The sequence below is a fragment of the Coregonus clupeaformis genome, unplaced genomic scaffold (genome assembly GCF_020615455.1).
Source record: "Coregonus clupeaformis isolate EN_2021a unplaced genomic scaffold, ASM2061545v1 scaf1339, whole genome shotgun sequence".
In the NCBI taxonomy this organism is placed as follows: domain Eukaryota; kingdom Metazoa; phylum Chordata; class Actinopteri; order Salmoniformes; family Salmonidae; genus Coregonus; species Coregonus clupeaformis.
Window position 1 is genome coordinate 59,727 of NW_025534793.1, and position 22,009 is coordinate 81,735.

Genomic DNA, 22,009 nt, shown 5'->3' on the forward strand with positions numbered 1-22,009 from the left:
ATTGAGAAAAAGTGACATTTCACAACAAGGCTTGCAAATTAATTCACCATGACCATTTTAACTATGCAGGGTAATTGTTTATATCAAAGTATATATAAAATATAATCACCAAGATCCTCTCAACTGAGCATCACATGACTTTCAGTATGAAATAAAGAGTCGGCAGGCTAAATAATCACTGATATGGGGTCAGATCTTAGTTTCACCCCTCAATGGCTCAGTTTAGGATTGGGGATGAGGTAATGAAGTTTCCCAGACACAGATAATTAAGCCTACTCCTAGACTAAAGGGATGGTTCACCCAAATGACTTAATAGGATTGATTTCCTTACCCTGTAATCAGTCTATGGACAAGGTATGACAGCAATCCATGCTTTTGTGGAACAAAGTCAATGGGACCGATGTTAGTCTTTTTCACGCTTTATGTTCAAATCATCTAAGTAACTTAATTGAGCTACACAATCAATTTTAAATAGCCTGCTTTAGAATTATTTGGATTTTCAACAGATAATCTCATATTTCCTCTCTCTGTCTATCCTGTCCGATAAACAACAAATATGCAAAAAAAAATAAAATAAAGTGCTTTGTAGTCCAGGGCAAGTGTCCGGGAAACCAGCCCTTAAAAATTACCCTTAACACTTTGTGGTATCAAGCATTGGCTCAGAGACTGCACCATCCTCCTCCTCCTCCTTCTCTTTCATTTCTCTGGCGCCACCAAGTGGCGAAGTCTGGAACTTTACCTGGAACACATCCCACCTCTCAGGCAGCCAGACCTTATTGAACATCAGCTGAGCCAGCCAGGAGAAACCCAAGATGGCCGCCAGGGCCAGGAGCATACATATGGTCCTGATGGGGGAGCGTTGGACATAGACGCCATCCTCCAGGGTACATCCAGGGAAGTGGAGGACAGGCGGGAGGTTGAAGATGGGCTCCCCACAGAGGAGTCTCATCAGGCCCCCTACGAGGTATCCCGCCACGGCTCCATAGCCGTTGGAGACCTGGAGGAAAATGAAGATTTTTTTTTTTAGAAGTGATATTCTAGCCTAGCCTGACGACTCACACTAAATTCTTCCACTGCTCTGTCGTTCGCTACATACTTTAGTCTGAGTGCCATCATTGAAGTCGTTTGTGGTGACGAGGGGCATGAGGGGCGTTGTACAAAACAAAGTCATCAGTGATTGGATCGTCTCTAACCAATCAGAGTACCTGTGTTCAGGCTCTGGTCCAACCCATCGGTTTCTGGACCAATCAGACGGGCCTGAATGTGTTCCCATTCGGTGAAGAATCGGGGAGGTCCTCAGATCCAGACTCATTGTGGAGAAGAAACTAACGTCCGTGGGCGTGGCCTAGCGTTTGGCTGGAGCAAGGAGTCTGGGTAGCCAGGCAAATTATAACCTGGGCCTGCGTCCACAAAGCCTCTCAGAGTAGGAGTGCTGATCTAGGATCAGTTTAGCCTTTTAGATCATAATGAATAAGATGCTATGGACAGGTTAGGACCTGATCCTAGATCAGTACTCCCACTCTGAGACGCTTTGTGGCTAGGGCCCGTTTGTGCTCTTGCGAACTCCATTGCTGTAGTTGTCAAGCCAAACATTTGGCATGATGACGGCACAAACAGACTGGCACTCAGGCTAGTGACACAGATAGAACAATGAGACAGATATTTCACTGGATGTATAAATGTGAAGCATCCGGTTGGCGTTTCCACTCACTACCAAATGTGGTGGGGCAAACCTACTCATCAATTAAACATTTGATCTCAATACAGTTTTCTGTTCGCAAAACTAGAATCTGTTATGAACAGAACGGACTAAGTTTTGTAGACTTTACCCTTTGCAAAAGTTTTTTTTTAATTGCGCTGTTTAAAAGGAGTGCAAAGGCGAATTTACTTATTGCACACGCGCACTTCACAGAGTAGGTGTTCCCTAACGGAAATATACAGATGTATACTACAATGCGCCAATAGGATATCGCTAGCGTGTGCTTGACTCTGCCCACCGCCTTGCTTGTTCTGCCCACTATGACTCATTTGTTCCCATTGGAAACGACAAGCTGTGGTCTATCTTGGTTTAGTTATAAAAATCAATGTTTGTGATGCAGGGAAAAACACACACAATATCACCTCTGCATGTTTCACACACACACACACCTGGAAGAAGAGGACGCAGACGAGCTGAGGGAAGATGATGGTGTAGGAGAGATCAGACGCCAGGATCCACAGGGCAAAGGTACTGTTGTGGAAGAGAGTGAGGGCCATCCCACACAGCCCCACCACCACCACCGACACACGGATCACCCACTGTATCTCCCTGTCTGAGGCCTGGAGGAGAGATAGACACAAGATGGAGGCACAGTGGTCAGGACAGATCCAAGATGGTTGCACAGTGGGCAGGACAGATCCAAGATGGAGGCACAGTGGTCAGGACAGATCCAAGATGGAGGCACAGTGGTCCGGACAGATCCAAGATGGAGGCACAGTGGTTATAAACTCAATAGACGTATGAGATACAGATCCCCCACTGCATCTCCCTGTGTGACATCTGGAGAATGGGGGAGACAGACACAAGATGGAGGTACAGCAGTTATAGGGCGGGTTCCTCTTCCCAGGTGTTGCTGAGGCATGCCAAATCTTACAATGAGAGACAAACACAAGATGGAGGTACAGCAGTTATAATTATCCAAATCCTCAAGGTTGCACATTTTAATCCTCCTTATTTAAATGGAAACAGAGCCCTGTCCTCCTTTTCAATGTGATTTAGACAGTTGGAGTGTAGATAGTGGGATACAGATTAGTAGAGCTGAGAACAGGAGGAAAGTGGTGGGTGAATGGAAGGAATCAACCCATAGTTGGTCTGGGTGCTTGGGAGACTGAATCACTACCAATTGGTCAAACTCCCACACCCCCTCACTCACTCCAAGTGACGTGTAATACTCAGAGAAGTCAGAAGAGATTGACCAGCCCTGTGGTGTAGAACTCAGAGAAGTCAGAACAGCCCTGTGGTGTAGAACTCAGAGAAGTCAGAACAGCCCTGTGGTGTAGTACTCAGAGAAGTCAGAACAGCCCTGTGATGTAGTACTCAGAGAAGTCAGAACAGCCCTGTGATGTAGTACTCAGAGAAGTCAGAAGAGGGAGCACAGAGTTAAGGGAAGTCTAGACTATAATAAAAAAAAAAAAATTGGTCATTTAGCAGACGCTCTTATCCAGAGCGACTTACAGGAGCAATTAGGGTTAAGTGCCTTGCTCAAGGGCACATCGACAGATTTTTCACCTAGTGGGCTCGGGGATTAGAACCTGCGACCTTTCGGTTACTGGCACAACGCTCTTAACCACTAAGCTACCTGCCGCCCAGACTAGTGAGGACGTTATGACAACTGAGCTAACTGGTCTTGTAGGTGGTATGGAATGTGCATATGTTCAAGGCAATGACTCAGTTAAAAAAAGTCATCCAAAAAATATTATTTTAGTTTTAGGAGGCCACTCTCTTTGAACAGTGAGTAGGGCGGCTATTACTGTGAAATGTAAATCTAATTTGTAGGAACTTCCAGTGGGCTATAGTCTTGTTCCTTTGTACCAAAGATTGTCTATCCACCTCTGTTTGTATCCTACACTGTATTGTCTATCCACTTCTGTATCCTACGCTGTATTGTCTATCCACCTCTGTTTGTATCCTACGCTGTATTGTCTATCCACCTCTGTTTGTATCCTACGCTGTATTGTCTATCCACCTCTGTTGGTATCCTACACTGTATTGTCTATCCACCTCTGTATCCTACGCTGTATTGTCTATCCACCTCTGTTTGTATCCTACACTGTATTGTCTATCCACTTCTGTATCCTACGCTGTATTGTCTATCCACCTCTGTTTGTATCCTACGCTGTATTGTCTATCCACCTCTGTTTGTATCCTACGCTGTATTGTCTATCCACCTCTGTTGGTATCCTACACTGTATTGTCTATCCACCTCTGTATCCTACGCTGTATTGTCTATCCACCTCTGTTTGTATCCTACGCTGTATTGTCTATCCACCTCTGTTGGTATCCTACACTGTATTGTCTATCCACCTCTGTATCCTACGCTGTATTGTCTATCCACCTCTGTTGGTATCCTACACTGTATTGTCTATCCACCTCTGTATCCTACGCTGTATTGTCTATCTACCTCTGTATCCTACGCTGTATTGTCTATCCACCTCTGTTTGTATCCTACGCTGTATTGTCTATCCACCTCTGTTTGTATCCTACGCTGTATTGTCTATCCACCTCTGTTGGTATCCTACGCTGTATTGTCTATCCACCTCTGTATCCTAAGCTGTATTGTCTATCCACCTCTGTTTGTATCCTACGCTGTATTGTCTATCCACCTCTGTTGGTATCCTACGCTGTATTGTCTATCCACCTCTGTATCCTACGCTGTATTGTCTATCCACCTCTGTTGGTATCCTACGCTGTATTGTCTATCCACCTCTGTTGGTATCCTACACTGTATTGTCTATCCACCTCTGTATCCTACGCTGTATTGTCTATCCACCTCTGTTTGTATCCTACACTGTATTGTCTATCCACTTCTGTATCCTACGCTGTATTGTCTATCCACCTCTGTTTGTATCCTACGCTGTATTGTCTATCCACCTCTGTTTGTATCCTACGCTGTATTGTCTATCCACCTCTGTTGGTATCCTACACTGTATTGTCTATCCACCTCTGTATCCTACGCTGTATTGTCTATCCACCTCTGTTTGTATCCTACGCTGTATTGTCTATCCACCTCTGTTGGTATCCTACACTGTATTGTCTATCCACCTCTGTATCCTACGCTGTATTGTCTATCCACCTCTGTTGGTATCCTACACTGTATTGTCTATCCACCTCTGTATCCTACGCTGTATTGTCTATCTACCTCTGTATCCTACGCTGTATTGTCTATCCACCTCTGTTTGTATCCTACGCTGTATTGTCTATCCACCTCTGTTTGTATCCTACGCTGTATTGTCTATCCACCTCTGTTGGTATCCTACGCTGTATTGTCTATCCACCTCTGTATCCTAAGCTGTATTGTCTATCCACCTCTGTTTGTATCCTACGCTATATTGTCTATCCACCTCTGTTGGTATCCTACGCTGTATTGTCTATCCACCTCTGTATCCTACGCTGTATTGTCTATCCACCTCTGTTGGTATCCTACGCTGTATTGTCTATCCACCTCTGTATCCTACGCTGTATTGTCTATCCACCTCTGTTTGTATCCTACGCTGTATTGTCTATCCACCTCTGTATCCTACGCTGTATTGTCTATCCACCTCTGTATCCTACGCTGTATTGTCTATTCACCTCTGTTGGTATCCTACGCTGTATTGTCTATCCACCTCTGTATCCTACGCTGTATTGTCTATCCACCTCTGTTTGTATCCTACGCTGTATTGTCTATCCACCTCTGTTTGTATCCTACGCTGTATTGTCTATCCACCTCTGTTTGTATCCTACGCTGTATTGTCTATCCACCTCTGTTGGTATCCTACGCTGTATTGTCTATCCACCTCTGTATCCTACGCTGTATTGTCTATCCACCTCTGTTTGTATCCTACGCTGTATTGTCTATCCACCTCTGTTTGTATCCTACGCTGTATTGTCTATCCACCTCTGTTGGTATCCTACGCTGTATTGTCTATCCACCTCTGTATCCTACGCTGTATTGTCTATCCACCTCTGTATCCTACGCTGTATTGTCTATCCACCTCTGTTTGTATCCTACGCTGTATTGTCTATCCACCTCTGTTTGTATCCTACGCTGTATTCAAGCTGACAAATAGCAGAAAGCAGCAGAGTTAGATTAGAGAATAGATCTCTTGGCCAGTACAGGTATCAAACCTGAGACCTTTGCGTTATTACCACAATGCTCTAACCAGCTAATCAGCTTTATTACTAAAAGGAAATATATCTGTTGTGAAATGTATATCAACTCATAGTAAAAACTTCCAGTAGCCACGTCCTCTAGGCTATATACAGCAGCGGGCACGGAGAAGAGTATTTCACCGTAATAATCAGACAGGTCCTACTGAAATGTTGACTGTTGACTCAGATTGACTGTTGACTCAGATTTCCTACCAAAACGTTGACTCAGATCGCTGGATTCAGATCGCTGCTAACCATTACACCATAGAACCCAATACAAAAATACATTTGTGAAGTGTACAGATGTTTCTGTCCCTGGGGCACCAGAGAGCCATAAGAGAAAATATGTGTTGGCCAGTACGGGTATCTACCATGACCTTTTGTGTTATCAGCATGACGTTCTAACCAACTGAGCTAGCCTGCCACGTCACACCTTGGAGATGGGCACATTTCTAACGCAATGACTCAACAAAAGTGTTGTAATAGTATTTTTACTGGATAGCCGGAAGGCTATAACTCTGTGGCTATATTGGGAAATGCACCTGTACATTCAGTATCAACTCATAGTAGAACCATAGAGTGGGAACATCCAGTGAAGCTGTATGTACCAAAATGCTAACTATTACAACATAGAACCCGATGCACATTTATTCTAATGTGAATTGAAAAATGTCTTGCCAATGTCCCCCAAACAATGGACGAGATAGGAAAAAACACATTTAGTGGTGATTTCCAGATACGTGACCTATGACCTAGAACAGGGTTAATAAACATAATGGATCATCTCCATTGAGAATGCTTTTGAGTTCTGGACTAATAGGTTTATTAATCTGTGTCTGGGAAAAGAGCCCTAAATTCCTAACTCAATACAGTAGAGGCGACTACCTGGTCACACACACATTATTAGAACGAGGTGTTAGTGATGGGCTAGAACAAAAGCCTGCACCCAACCCTTCACCTGCTTCCGGATGATGTTCCTGTAGATGTTGGAGGAGAACATGGAGGCGGAGCTTAGGAGGCCAGAGTCCACTGATGACATCACTGCGGCGGCGATGGCCCCGATGCCGATGATGGACACGTAGGGCGGAGCCAGGTGCTGCAGGGCGATGGGGAGCACCAATCCCGTCTCGTTGCGCTCATACGGAGACGGAGACCCGTACGATGTCAGGTTCCAGTCTGGAGACACACCAGGAAGTGACAATAAAGTTAGGTTATTTTGACAATCACACTGGAGACACACCAGTAAGTGACAATAAAGTTAGGTTATTTTGACAATCACACTGGAGACACACCAGTAAGTGACAATAAAGTTAGGTTATTTTGACAATCACACTTTGACGAAGTCCGAAAGCGTAAACACGATGCAGTACACTGTAAAAGTTTCTTTTTCTTTTAATAATAATAATAATAATAATAATATGCCATTTAGCAGACGCTTTTATCCAAAGCGACTTACAGTCATGTGTGCATAAATTTTTACGTAGGGGTGGTCCCGGGGATCGAACCCACTACCCTGGCGTTACAAGCGCCATGCTCTACCAATTGAGCTCAGAAGTATTCAAGGGATCTAGTGCTCCACAGGGAGTAATAACAAACATGCACTCTAGCCACGACACCAGGACACTGCCAGTAGATTGGTGTGTTATGGTTCATGATATGAGGTAGATGTTATGAGCAGTATATGGCCTTCAGATAACAGTGAAACCGGTCAATGACACACAACTCTTCTTCTCTGCTTTATGAACCTTTTATAACACCTTTTAATAATAATAAACTTTATATTTGTCCATTACACTTGAAAACGTGAACATGTGTTTTTATCTACGTATCCCAACTCCCCCTGAGACACCCGCGGAGAGTTGGGATCAGAATCAGGGACAACCATTATACCGGCACCCCTGAAGCAATTGGGGTTAAGTGCCTTGCACAAGGGCACAACAACAGATTTTTCACCTTGTCGTCTCCGGGATTCTAAAACCTTTCTTTTTGTATTTCACTACCTGTTGAAGCTGCCACAGCCCCGACCAGAACAGAGGGGATCCCCAGGACGAGGACCATGGCGGCAGCCACGAAGCAGGTGACCTGGGCGTTAAACGAGGAGGAGGCAGAAAGCGTCCTCTGATGGAAACATTGGAAAGACAAGCTACCCAATGCCTGAGGAGAGAGGGAGAAGAGGAGGGAGGGTGGAGGGGGGGAGGAGGGGAGGAGGGAGGGGAGGAGAGGGGGAGGGGGAGGAGAGGAGAGGGGGTGGAGGGGAGGGAGGGGGGAGGAGAGGAGGGGGGGGAGAGGAGGGGGAGGATAAGGAGACAGAGGAGAAAGGGAATAACATAAAGGAGGTTGTTAGATTGTGAATTGGCGGCAGGTATCCTAGCGGTTAAGGTTCGATTCCCTGAGCAGACTAGGTAAAAAATCTGTCAATGTGCCCTTGAGCAAGGCACTTAACCCTAATTGCTCCTGTAAGTCGCTCTGGATAAGAGTTTCTGGTAAATGACGTAAATGAATAATTGCTGTTTGTGTGATTAAGGAGAAGTAGAATGAGGCCTTTAGTCTCCAGGATTTTTTTTTATTATTTTTTTTATTTCACCTTTATTTAACCAGGTAAGCCAGTTGAGAACAGGTTCTCATTTACAACTGGATGTGTTTGTATTGTCATGGTGAATGTAGAGAAAAGGGCTGTGTGTGGTTTTGGGGAACTGTCTGTTAGAAAGCTTGCGACTGGAAACCACAGATACGCTCCATGGCCTAACAACAACAAGATAGTCCAACAGCAGTTGAGATGGTCGAAACTCCCGGGTCATGGTTAGCAGAAGACCATGTGAAAGGTGAAATGGTCTGTGGAAAGTGCTGTGTCATGTTAGTGGAAAACTACTTTAGTATGTCATTGTATGGGTGGGGTAGCTTTGATAGGATATAAGAGAACGCTGCGCCACTCGAAAGGCACTGATTCAGCCAAGTCTTTTGCTATTAAACAACCGAACTTCACTCTTGAGTTTTGGCTCTTTTGTGGTAAACGAGTTTATTGCATATTGATTCATACTTATCAAGGTGGAGCAAAGAGGTTTGAGGAGTAAGGAAAACAATGGTTGGAAGATAGAGGAGATAGGACTGTATTGTAGAGGAGATAGGAGAGAGACTGGTGATATGACTGTATTGTAGAGGAGATAGGAGAGAGACTGGTGATATGACTGTATTGTAGAGGAGATAGGAGAGAGACTGGTGATATGACTGTATTGTAGAGGAGATAGGAGAGAGACTGGTGATAGGACTGTATTGTAGAGGAGATAGGAGAGAGACTGGTGATATGACTGTATTGTAGAGGAGATAGGAGAGAGACTGGTGATAATGACTGTATTGTAGAGGAGATAGGAGAGAGACTGGTGATAATGACTGTATTGTAGAGGAGATAGGAGAGAGACTGGTGATATGACTGTATTGTAGAGGAGATAGGAGAGAGACTGGTGATATGACTGTATTGTAGAGGAGATAGGAGAGAGACTGGTGATATGACTGTATTGTAGAGGAGATAGGGGAGAGACTGGTGATATGACTGTATTGTAGAGGAGATAGGAGAGAGACTGGTGATATGACTGTATTGTAGAGGAGATAGTAGAGAGACTGGTGATATGACTGTATTGTAGAGGAGATAGGAGAGAGACTGGTGATATGACTGTATGATAGAGGAGATAGGAGAGAGACTGGTGATATGACTGTATTGTAGAGGAGATAGGAGAGAGACTGGTTATATGACTGTATTGTAGAGGAGATAGGAGAGAGACTGGTGATATGACTGTATTGTAGAGGGGATAGGAGAGAGACTGGTGATATGACTGTATTGTAGAGGAGATAGGAGAGAGACTGGTGATATGACTGTATTGTAGAGGAGAGGAGATAGGAGAGAGACTGGTGATATGACTGTATTGTAGAGGAGATAGGAGAGAGACTGGTGATAGGACTGTATTGTAGAGGAGATAGGAGAGAGACTGGTGATATGACTGTATTGTAGAGGAGATAGGAGAGAGACTGGTGATATGACTGTATTGTAGAGGAGATAGGAGAGAGACTGGTGATATGACTGTATTGTAGAGGAGATAGGAGAGAGACTGGTGATATGACTGTATTGTAGAGGAGATAGACTGGTGATATGACTGTATTGTAGAGGAGATAGGAGAGAGACTGGTGATATGACTGTATTGTAGAGGAGATAGGGGAGAGACTGGTGATATGACTGTATTGTAGAGGAGATAGGAGAGAGACTGGTGATATGACTGTATTGTAGAGGAGATAGGAGAGAGACTGGTGATATGACTGTATTGTAGAGGAGATAGGAGAGAGACTGGTGATATGATTGTATGATAGAGGAGATAGGAGAGAGACTGGTGATATGACTGTATTGTAGAGGAGATAGGAGAGAGACTGGTTATATGACTGTATTGTAGAGGAGATAGGAGAGAGACTGGTGATATGACTGTATTGTAGAGGGGATAGGAGAGAGACTGGTGATATGACTGTATTGTAGAGGAGATAGGAGAGAGACTGGTGATATGACTGTATTGTAGAGGAGATAGAAGAGACTGGTGATATGACTGTATTGTAGAGGAGATAGGAGAGAGACTGGTGATATGACTGTATTGTAGAGGAGATAGGAGAGAGACTGGTGATATGACTGTATTGTAGAGGAGATAGGAGAGAGACTGGTGATATGACTGTATTGTAGAGGAGATATGAGAGAGACTGGTGATATGACTGTATTGTAGAGGAGATAGGAGAGAGACTGGTGATATGACTGTATTGTAGAGGAGATAGGGGAGAGACTGGTGATATGACTGTATTGTAGAGGGGATAGGAGAGAGACTGGTGATATGACTGTATTGTAGAGGGGATAGGAGAGAGACTGGTGATATGACTGTATTGTAGAGGAGATAGGAGAGAGACTGGTGATATGACTGTATTGTAGAGGGGATAGGAGAGAGACTGGTGATATGACTGTATTGTAGAGGAGATAGGAGAGAGACTGGTGATATGACTGTATTGTAGCGGAGATAGGAGAGAGACTGGTGATATGACTGTAGTAGAGGAGATAGGAGAGAGACTGGTAGTATGACTGTATTGTAGAGGAGAGGAGATAGGAGAGAGACTGGTGATATGACTGTATTGTAGAGGAGAGGAGATAGGAGAGAGACTGGTGATATGACTGTATTGTAGAGGAGATAGGAGAGAGACTGGTGATATGACTGTATTGTAGAGGATATAGGAGAGAGACTGGTGATATGACTATTGTAGAGGAGATAGGAGAGAGACTGGTGATATGACTGTATTGTAGAGGAGAGGAGTTAGGAGAGAGACTGGTGATATGACTGTATTGTAGAGGAGAGGAGATAGGAGAGAGACTGGTGATATGACTATTGTAGAGGAGATAGGAGAGAGACTGGTGATATGACTGTATGATAGAGGAGATAGGAGATAGGAGAGATACTGGTGATATGACTCTATGATAGAGGAGATAGGACAGAGACTGGTGATATGACTGTATTGTAGAGGAGATAGGAGAGAGACTGGTGATATGACTGTATTGTAGAGGAGATAGGAGAGAGACTGGTGATATGACTGTATTGTAGAGGAGATAGGAGAGAGACTGGTGATATGACTGTATTGTAGAGGAGATAGGAGAGAGACTGGTGATATGACTATTGTAGAGGAGATAGGAGAGAGACTGGTGATATGACTGTATTGTAGAGGGGATAGGAGAGAGACTGGTGATATGACTGTATTGTAGAGGAGATAGGAGAGAGACTGGTGATATGACTGTATTGTAGAGGAGATAGGAGAGAGACTGGTGATATGACTGCATTGTAGAGGAGAGGAGATAGGAGAGAGACTGGAAATATGACTGTATTGTAGAGGAGAGGAGATAGGAGAGAGACTGGTGATATGACTGTATTGTAGAGGAGAAGAGATAGGAGAGAGACTGGTGATATGACTGTATTGTAGAGGAGAGGAGATAGGAGAGAGACTGGTGATATGACTATTGTAGAGGAGATAGGAGAGAGACTGGTGATATGACTGTATGATAGAGGATATATGAGATAGGAGAGAGACTGGTGATATGACTGTATTGTAGATGAGAGAAGATAGGAGAGAGACTGGTGATATGACTGTATTGTAGAGGAGAGGATATAGGAGAGAGACTGGTGATATGACTCTATGATAGAGGAGATAGGAGAGAGAGACTGGTGATATGTCTATTGTAGAGGAGATAGGAGAGAGACTGGTGATATGACTATTGTAGAGGAGATAGGAGAGAGACTGGTGATATGACTGTATGATAGAGGAGATATGAGATAGGAGAGAGACTGGTGATATGACTGTATTGTAGAGGAGAGAAGATAGGAGAGAGACTGGTGATATGACTGTATTGTAGAGGAGAGGAGATAGGAGAGAGACTGGTGATATGACTCTATGATAGAGGAGATAGGAGAGAGACTGGTGATATGACTCTATGACAGAGGAGATAGGACAGAGACTGGTGATGTTAATGTATGATAGAGGAGATGCATATTTTTTACTTACCAAATGCTTATCTAATTATTATCTAACACATCAACCAACCAACCATCCATCCATCCATCAATGAATCAATCAGTTGATCTCACCACCAGTAAGAAGTCATCAATCCACTTCAAGACCTTCTCCTTCTCCATTGTCCCCAGCCAGGGAGCCTGGTAGGTGTGGTTGAAGGCTGTCTGGGTTATGTCACCCACCACTGGGTTGACCATGAGGAACGGGACACACAGCCACTGGCAGCAGAGACAGAAAAGCCCAAATTAAAATAATTAACTCCTGTCTTAAAGGTGCAGACACACTGAGACGCATGAACATACATTAAATCGTATATGATGAACATCATTTTCTGTTTTCGTCCATCAAAAGTACATCTGAAGTCAACTATTTTCACACGAGTTCCATCCGTTAAAAGACAAAAGACCGTTTGTGTGTTTTTTTGTTGGGCAATCATCCAACAACAGATTACTCCCATTGAAAAAGGTATTGACTCCATCCAAAATACACTGCTCAAAAAAAATAAAGGGAACACTAAAATAACACATCCTAGATCTGAATGAATGAAATAATCTTATTAAATACTTTTTTTTCTTTACATAGTTGAATGTGCTGACAACAAAATCACACAGAAATTATCAATGGAAATCAAATGTATCAACCCATGGAGGTCTGGATTTTGGAGTCACCCTCAAAATTAAAGTGGAAAACCACACTAAAGGCTGATCCAACTTTGATGTAATGTCCTTAAAACAAGTCAAAATGAGGCTCAGTAGTGTGTGTGTGTGTGGCCTCCACGTGCCTGTATGACCTCCCTACAACGCCTGGGCATGCTCCTGATGAGGTGGCGGATGGTCTCCTGAGGGATCTCCTCCCAGACCTGGACTAAAGCATCCGCCAACTCCTGGACAGTCTGTGGTGCAACGTGGCGTTGGTGGATGGAGCGAGACATGATGTCCCAGATGTGCTCAATTGGATTCAGGTCTGGGGAACGGGCGGGCCAGTCCATAGCATCAATGCCTTCCTCTTTCAGGAACTGCTGACACACTCCAGCCACATGAGGTCTAGCATTGTCTTGCATTAGGAGGAACCCAGGGCCAACCGCACCAGCATATGGTCTCACAAGGGGTCTGAGGATCTCATCTCGGTACCTAATGGCAGTCAGGCTACCTCTGGCGAGCATATGGAGGGCTGTGCGGCCCCCCAAAGAAATGCCACCCCATACCATGACTGACCCACCGCCAAACCGGTCATGCTGGAGGATGTTGCAGGCAGCAGAACGTTCTCCACGGCGTCTCCAGACTCTGTCACGTCTGTCACGTGCTCAGTGTGAACCTGCTTTCATCTGTGAAGAGCACAGGGCGCCAGTGGCGAATTTGCCAATCTTGGTGTTCTCTGGCAAATGCCAAACGTCCTGCACGGTGTTGGGCTGTAAGCACAACCCCCACCTGTGGACGTCGGGCCCTCATACCACCCTCATGGAGTCTGTTTCTGACCGTTTGAGCAGACACATGCACATTTGTGGCCTGCTGGAGGTCATTTTGCAGGGCTCTGGCAGTGCTCCTCCTGCTCCTCCTTGCACAAAGGCGGAGGTAGCGGTCCTGCTGCTGGGTTGTTGCCCTCCTACGGCCTCCTCCACGTCTCCTGATGTACTGGCCTGTCTCCTGGTAGCGCCTCCATGCTCTGGACACTACGCTGACAGACACAGCAAACATTCTTCACACAGCTCGCATTGATGTGCCATCCTGGATGAGCTGCACTACCTGAGCCACTTGTGTGGGTTGTATACTCCGTTTCATGCTACCACTAGAGTGAAAGCACTGCCAGCATTCAAAAGTGACCAAAACATCAGCCAGGAAGCATAGGAACTGAGAAGTGGTCTGTGGTCACCACCTGCAGAACCAGTCCTTTATTGGGGGTGTCTTGCTAATTGCCTATAATTTCCACCTGTTGTCTATTCCATTTGCACAACAGCATGTGAAATTGATTGTCAATCAGTGTTGCTTCCTAAGTGGACAGTTTGATTTCACAGAAGTGTGATTGACTTGGAGTTACATTGTGTTGTTTAAGTGTTCCCTTTAATTTTTTTGAGCAGTGTACTTCGACACAAAATTCCAACGTTTCCACGGCCTTAGACTCACCAGGCTGGTTTAGATTCAAAATGGCCGCCTGTTACTCACCAGACTGGATTGGATTCAAAATGGCCGCCTGTCACTCACCAGACTGAGGAAGATGAGGATGAGCTGGATGACGTCAGTGTAGGCTACAGAGTAGAGTCCTCCCAGTAGAGTGTAGACGATGGCCACCACTGCAGAAATCCCCACGGAGTAGGAGTAGGGCAGGTCCAAAATCACACTCATAGTGCCACCTGCAACACGCACACACGCACACACACACACCTTTAGCTCAGCGGGTTAACATAGTTTTGTGGCACCACAGATAACCTGATTTTACTGTTATTAAACCGATTTGGTCCCTCATCGTTATACTGGAAGTGTGAAGAGCCCTGCTTACTGTGCTTGAAGTAACAAACAACATTATTCATACACCAGCTAGAATGAACATGACTCTTTCAACAGTGGTAGGGTTAATTAAAAACACGTCTGAACTGTTTCCCCCTCCCTGATCTAAGTACTCTATCTAGACCCATCTGGGTCCAGCATCTCACCAAGCCGGGGCGTTGAGTAACTATTCCCCAAGGTCGTTGCTGTAAATGAGAATGTGTTCTCAGTCAACTTACCTGGTCAAATAAGAATAAAATGCATAAAATAAAGGGTTAAATCAAAATGAATAAAATAGTCGACCGTCAGGAAAGAATGTCTGCCTCTGAAATGGCACCCTATCCCCTATATAGAGCACTACTTTTGACCAGGTCTTATTGAGACTATATAGGGAATAGGGTAGCATTTTGGATGCATCCAATGACTTGACGTACATAACAGGGATGTATGGTGTCCAAAACTGGCTAGATAGTGAGTGATTGTGTGTTCTGTGTCAGTTTATCTAAGTTGTCCGATGCGGGGTAGAATATGGCTCATGCTTTGTAACACCAGACAGTGGCTAGCGGTTGAGATTCAACTACATTTTTCATTTTAGTCATTTAGCAGACGCTCTTATCCAGAGCGACTTACAGTTAGTGAGTGCATAGATGTTTTTTTGTGTGTTTTTTTTCATACTGGTCCCCCGTGGGAAACGAACCCACAACCCTGGCGTTGCAAACGCCATGCTCTACCAACTGAGCTACTACTTTTGTACTTATTACCTAGTCCGATGAGTGTACAGGCGACCCACAGTGCATCCATTACAAGGGCAGGGAGCACCAGAGCTCCACTCACTACTTTCCCATACTTGATCTGGAAGGGATCCATCATAGTAACATACTTCTTCTCCCTCATCGGCTTGGCAAAGAATATACCACCTGAGATATGAGATATGAGATGAGAGAGAGAGAGAGAGAGAGAGAGAGAGAGAGAGAGAGAGAGAGAGAGAGAGAGAGAGAGAGAGAGAGAGAGAGAGAGAGAGAGAGAGAGAGAGAGAGAGAGAGAGAGAGAGAGAGAGAGAGAGAGAGAGAGAGAGAGAGAGAGAGAGAGAGAGAGAGAGAGAGAGAGAGAGAGAGAGAGAGAGAGAGAGAGAGAACAGTGCACCAATAACAAGCCAATAAGGCGTGTAGAATTTTGGAATGAATTGAAGGTCAGTTTAAAACTACAGACTGGGATGTGTGTTTAAGCACAATGACGGGCCCGCCATTTAAAAGATTGGAAACTTTTATATTCTTACATTTTTCAATGATTATTTCTGATTGTGAAATAACGAACTTAGTGTGTTTGTATTTGTGCGTGCGTGAGTGTGTGTGTGTCTTACCGATGATGAAGGATACTGAGCTCTGTAGGGGCATGAAAGCCCAGACCAGACCCAGGTTAGGGTTATAGACAACCTCCGCTATCCCCACGATAAAGCCTCCTCCAACCCACGTAGCTGCAGGACACACACACACACACACACACAGTTTGTCCAAAGGTAAGAAATGATCTATGAATGTACACTTGTCAGACACTTTGTAATAATTAAAGAAAAAGCGACAGTACAGTTTGAATACAGTAATAGTGAGTACAGGTGTAAAGCTACAGTACAGTATGAATACAGTAATAGTGAGTACAGGTGTAAAGCTACAGTACAGTATGAATACAGTAATAGTGAGTACAGGTGTAAAGCTACAGTACAGTATGAATACAGTAATAGTGAGTACAGGTGTAAAGCTACAGTACAGTATGAATATAGTAATAGTGAGTACAGGTGTAAAGCGTTACACAGATCTAAAGACCCACACCTCACCTACCAGTCATGGTGAATATTCCCAGAAGCAGGCCGATGTTCCTGTCTCCCAGTAAGGTTATCTCTGTCTTGTCTCCCGTGCTCTTCTTCTCTATAGCCCTGGACTTCCGTGCCGCCCACAAACCTGTCCCCAGGACCAGCAGATAGAACACTGCCATGGCAACCACACCTGGGATGTTCAGAACCATGGTGGAACACTGGTGGAAGCAGTAGAACACTGACTGGGAACGCTTACAGAAAGAACAGTGACTCGGAACACTCACAGACAGAACACTAACTGTCAGGAGTTCTATCTACTGAGTTGTAGTAGTAGCAGCAGTATAGTCTTGTTCCTGGTTGGATAGCTCAGAGCGTCTGCTCTTTTCTACTTCTAGCTTGATTGGTCACCGTTGCAGTGGAGGAGGAGTAAAGGGAAGTGGGCAGGGCATTCAAAGCAGTAAGGAAAGCATGAAGTCATTGGTAGATAAATAGTATGAAGTCAGGAAAACATATGGTGATTGGTAGATAAATAGTCAGAAGTAAGGAAAGCATGAGTTACTGAGTACCTCTTTTGGGAGTTCCTTAGTGTTATTACAATGTGTTTCTCCAGTTCCCTTAGTGTTATTACAATGTGTTTCTCCAGTTCCCTTAGTGTTATTACAATGTGTTTCTCCAGTTCCCTTAGTGTTATTACAATGTGTTTCTCCAGTTCCCTTAGTGTTATTACAATGTATTTCTCCAGTTCCCTTAGTGTTATTACAATGTGTTTCTCCAGTTCCCTTAGTGTTATTACAATGTGTTTCTCCAGTTCCCTTAGTGTTATTACAATGTGTTTCTCCAGTTCCCTTAGTGTTATTACAATGTATTTCTCCAGTTCCCTTAGTGTTAGCTGTTCCTATAGTTAGCTGTGGTCGGGAGAGGTTGTGTTTTCTCTAGCAGGAGGTAAGCTTGGCTTCTTATATGGTGTTGAGTAAAGCTTAAACCATGTTTTTAGATTGTAGGTAGGTAGTTGTAGTTAGGTATTGTAGGTAGTTTATTTAGGTAGTTATTTAGGTAGTTATTGTAGGTTTCTGTAGGTAATTAGTGTAGGTAAGTATTGTTTACGGCGGAGCCCGGCGAAGCACGAGGCTAGCTAGCTAGCGGGTAGCTACTGGTAACGTTTAGCAACGGTGGACAGTTGTTTCCAATGTTATTTCACGCTTAAGAGTACCTGTAATTAAGCCAGCTAGCTACCTACCATTCAGCCGTTTTTCTAACCTCATTATCTGAGGCATCAACGTTAGGTAGTTAGTAGCTACTGTACTTAATTACACCTACTGATTGCAGAAGACAAATGTCAGCTGGCGTCGGGTAAGTTTGGCTTTATACATAGCTTGGGCTTCGTCGAGTAAGGCTTAATTATGTATTTAGATTGTAGTTAGGTATTGTAGGTAGGCCCCCAGCACGAAGCTAGCTAGCTAGCCGTTTTTCAAACAAAGTCAACACAGTAGCCATTGCTAGCTAGCCAACACGACCAGCTAACTGTACTGTAGCAGCTAAATACAATATATTTGTGCTAGCTAGCCAACGTTTAATTATTGCTGCGTTATGAAAGGAACTAGACACGGACACGAATTATCTGTTTAGTGTGTTAACACACTATTGGTAGTTTGTTGTAACCAAGTATTGGTGCTAAACTGTGTGTTATTGGATGCTAGCATGCTAGTTAGCTATGGTGTCATAGTTAGCTAGCTGAATAAAGTAAGTTGAGTCTATTCCTTGAAACATTGAACCGCTGTAGTTCACAACAATTCTAATTTCTAAAGTGGAAGTTGGGAGAGTTTTTGCTCGGGTGGTTCAGTGAAACAATTATAGTTTCTGAGGTGGAAGTTTTGGTGAGGGAGGCCCTACTCTCTCCTTTCCCAGATGTTTAGTTCATTTCATTCCGATCTCCTCTGTATTATTGTAGCCATTTGCTACAGCCTGTCAACTATGCCTCTGCCTATCCCTGTTCTCTCCTCTCCGCATAGGCTACACAAACGCCTCACACCGCGTGGCTGCTGCCTCTCTAACCTGGTGGTCCCTGCACGCACCCCACACCTGGAGTTCCAGGTCTCAGGCAGCCTCTGGAACTGCCGTTCTGCTGCCAACAAAGCTGACTTCATCCCAGCCTATGCTAACCTCCAGTCCCTCGACTTCCTGGCGCTGACGGAAACATGGATTACCACTGAAAACACTGCTACTCCTACTGCTCTCTCCTCATCTGACCATGTGTTCTCGCATACCCCGAGAGCATCTGGTCAGAGGGGTGGTGGCACAGGAATCCTCATTTCTCCCAAGTGGACATTCTCAATTTTTCCCCTAACCCATCTGTCTATCTCCTCATTTGAATTCCATGCTGTCACAGTCACTAGCCCATTTAAGCTTAATATCCTTGTCATCTATCGCCCTCCAGGTTCCCTTGGAGAGTTCATCAATGAGCTTGACGCCTTGATAAGTTCCTTTCCTGAGGATGGCTCACCCCTCACAGTTTTGGGGGATTTCAACCTCCCTACGTCTACATTTGACTCATTTCTCTCTGCCTCCTTCTTTCCACTCCTCTCCTCTTTTGACCTCACCCTCTCACCGTCCCCCCCTACTCACAAGGCAGGCAATACGCTTGACCTCATCTTTACTAGATGCTGCTCTTCTACTAATCTCACTGCAACTCCCCTCCATGTCTCCAACCACTACTTTGTTTCCTTTTCTCTCTCGCTCTCCTCCAACACTACTCACTCTGCCCCTACACAGATGGTAATGCGCCGCCGCAACCTTCGCTCTCTCTCTCCCACTACTCTCTCCTCTTCCATCCTATCATCTCTTCCCTCTGCTCAATCCTTCTCCCTCCAATCTCCTGATTCTGCCTCCTCAACCCTCCTCTCCTCCCTTTCTGCATCCTTTGACTCTCTGTGTCCCCTATCCTCCCGGACGGCTCGGTCCTCCCCTCCAGCTCCGTGGCTTGATGACTCATTGCGAGCTCACAGAACAGAGCTCCGGGCAGCGGAGCGGAAATGGAAGAAAACTAAACTCCCTGCCGACCTGGCATCTTTTCACTCCCTCCTCTCTACATTTTCTTCATCTGTTTCTGCTGCTAAGGCCACTTTCTACCACTCTAAATTCCAAGCATCTGCCTCTAACCCTAGGAAGCTCTTTGCCACATTCTCCTCCCTGCTGAATCCCCCCCTCCTCTCTCTCTGTGGATGACTTCGTCAACCACTTTGAAAAGAAGGTTGACGACATCCGATCCTCGTTTGTTAAGTCTAATGACACTGCTGGTCCTACTCACAAAGCCCTACCCTATGCTTTGACTTCTTTCTCCCCTCTCTCTCCAGATAAAATCCTGCGACTTGTGACTGCAGGCCGCCCAACAACCTGCCCGCTTGACCCCATCCCCTCCTCTCTTCTCCAGACCATCTCCGGTGACCTTCTCCCCTACCTGACCTCGCTGATCAACTCATCCTTGACCGCTGGCCATGTCCCTTCCGTCTTCAAGAGAGCGAGAGTTGCTCCCCTTCTCAAAAAACCAACACTCGATCCCACTGATGTCAACAACTACAGACCAGTATCCCTTCTTTCTTTTCTTTCCAAAACTATTGAGCGTGCCGTCTTTAGCCAACTCTCTTGCTATCTCTCTCAGAATGACCTTCTTGATCCAAACCAGTCAGGTTTCAGGACTGGTCATTCAACTGAGACTGCTCTTCTCTGTGTCACGGAGGCTCTCCGCACTGCTAAAGCTAACTCTCTCTCCTCTGCTCTTGTCCTTCTAGACCTGTCTGCTGCCTTTGATACTGTGAACCATCAGATCCTCCTCTCCACCCTCTCCGAGCTGGGCATCTCCGGCGCGGCTCACTCCTGGATTGCGTCCTACCTGACCGGTCGCTCCTACCAAGTGGCGTGGCGAGAAGCTGTCTCCGCACCACGTGCTCTCATCACTGGTGTCCCCCAGGGGCTCAGTTCTAGGCCCTCTCCTATTCTCCCTATACACCAAGTCACTTGGCTCTGTCATATCCTCACATGGCCTCTCCTATCATTGCTACGCTGACGATACACAACTAATCTTCTCCTTTCCCCCTTCTGATAACCAGGTGGCGAATCGCATCTCTGCATGTCTGGCAGACATATCAGTATGGATGACGGATCACCACCTCAAGCTGAACCCTGGCAAGACGGAGCTGCTCTTCCTCCCGGGGAAGGACTGCCCGTTCCATGATCTCGCCATCACGGTTGACAACTCCGTTGTGTCCTCCTCCCAGAGTGCGAAGAGCCTTGGCGTGACCCTGGACAACACCCTGTCGTTCTCCGCTAACATCAAGGTGGTGACCCGATCCTGCAGGTTCATGCTCTACAACATTCGGAGAGTATGACCCTGCCTTACACAGGAAGCGGCACAGGTCCTAATCCAGGCACTTGTCATCTCCCGTCTGGATTACTGCAACTCGCTGTTGGCTGGCCTCCCTGCCTGTGCCATTAAAGCCCTACAACTCATCCAGAATGCCGCAGCCCGTCTGGTGTTCAACCTTCCCAAGTTCTCTCACGTCACCCCCCTCCTCCGCACACTCCACTGGCTTCCAGTTGAAGCTCGTATCCGTTACAAGACCATGGTGCTTGCCTATGGAGCAGTGAGGGGAACGGCACCTCCGTACCTTCAGGCTCTGATCAGTCCCTACACCCAAACGAGGGCATTGCGTTCATCCACCTCTGGCCTGCTGGCTCCCTTCCTCTGCGGAAGCATAGTTCCCGCTCAGCCCAGTCAAAACTGTTCGCTGCTCTGGCACCCCAATGGTGGAACAAGCTCCCTCACGACGCCAGGACAGCGGAGTCACTCACCACCTTCCGGAGACATTTGAAACCCCACCTCTTTAAGGAATACCTGGGATAGGATAAAGTAATCCTTCTACCCCCAAAAAAAAAAAAAAAAATATATATATATATATATAAAATAAAATAAATAAAAAATAATAATAATAATAATAATAATAAAAATACAAATAAATTGTAAAGTGATTATCCCACTGGCTATAGGGTGAATGCACAAATTTGTGAGTCGCTCTGGATAAGAGCGTCTGCTAAATGACGTAAATGTGCCCTTGAGCAAGGCACTTAACCCTAATTGCTCCTGTAAGTCGCTCTGGATAAGAGCGTCTGCTAAATGACTAAAATGTAAATGTAAATGTGTTATTACAATGCGTTTCTCCAGTTCCCTTAGTGTTATTACAATGTGTTTCTCCAGTTCCC

General features: G+C 45.2%; 1 protein-coding gene across 1 annotated transcript; it reads right to left on the bottom strand.

The window, feature by feature from the left end:
* Positions 1-112: 112 nt before the first annotated feature.
* On the bottom strand, positions 113-17,088 carry LOC121564120 (high-affinity choline transporter 1-like). The gene is made up of 9 exons (XM_045218062.1): positions 16,782-17,088; positions 16,307-16,420; positions 15,781-15,863; positions 14,665-14,844; positions 12,541-12,684; positions 7,891-8,044; positions 6,849-7,066; positions 2,149-2,319; positions 113-997 (listed from the first exon to the last, which is right to left on the bottom strand). The coding sequence occupies exons 1-9, from the start codon at positions 16,963-16,965 to the stop codon at positions 632-634; spliced, it is 1,614 nt and encodes a 537-aa protein (XP_045073997.1). The 5' UTR covers positions 16,966-17,088; the 3' UTR covers positions 113-631.
* Positions 17,089-22,009: the final 4,921 nt, after the last annotated feature.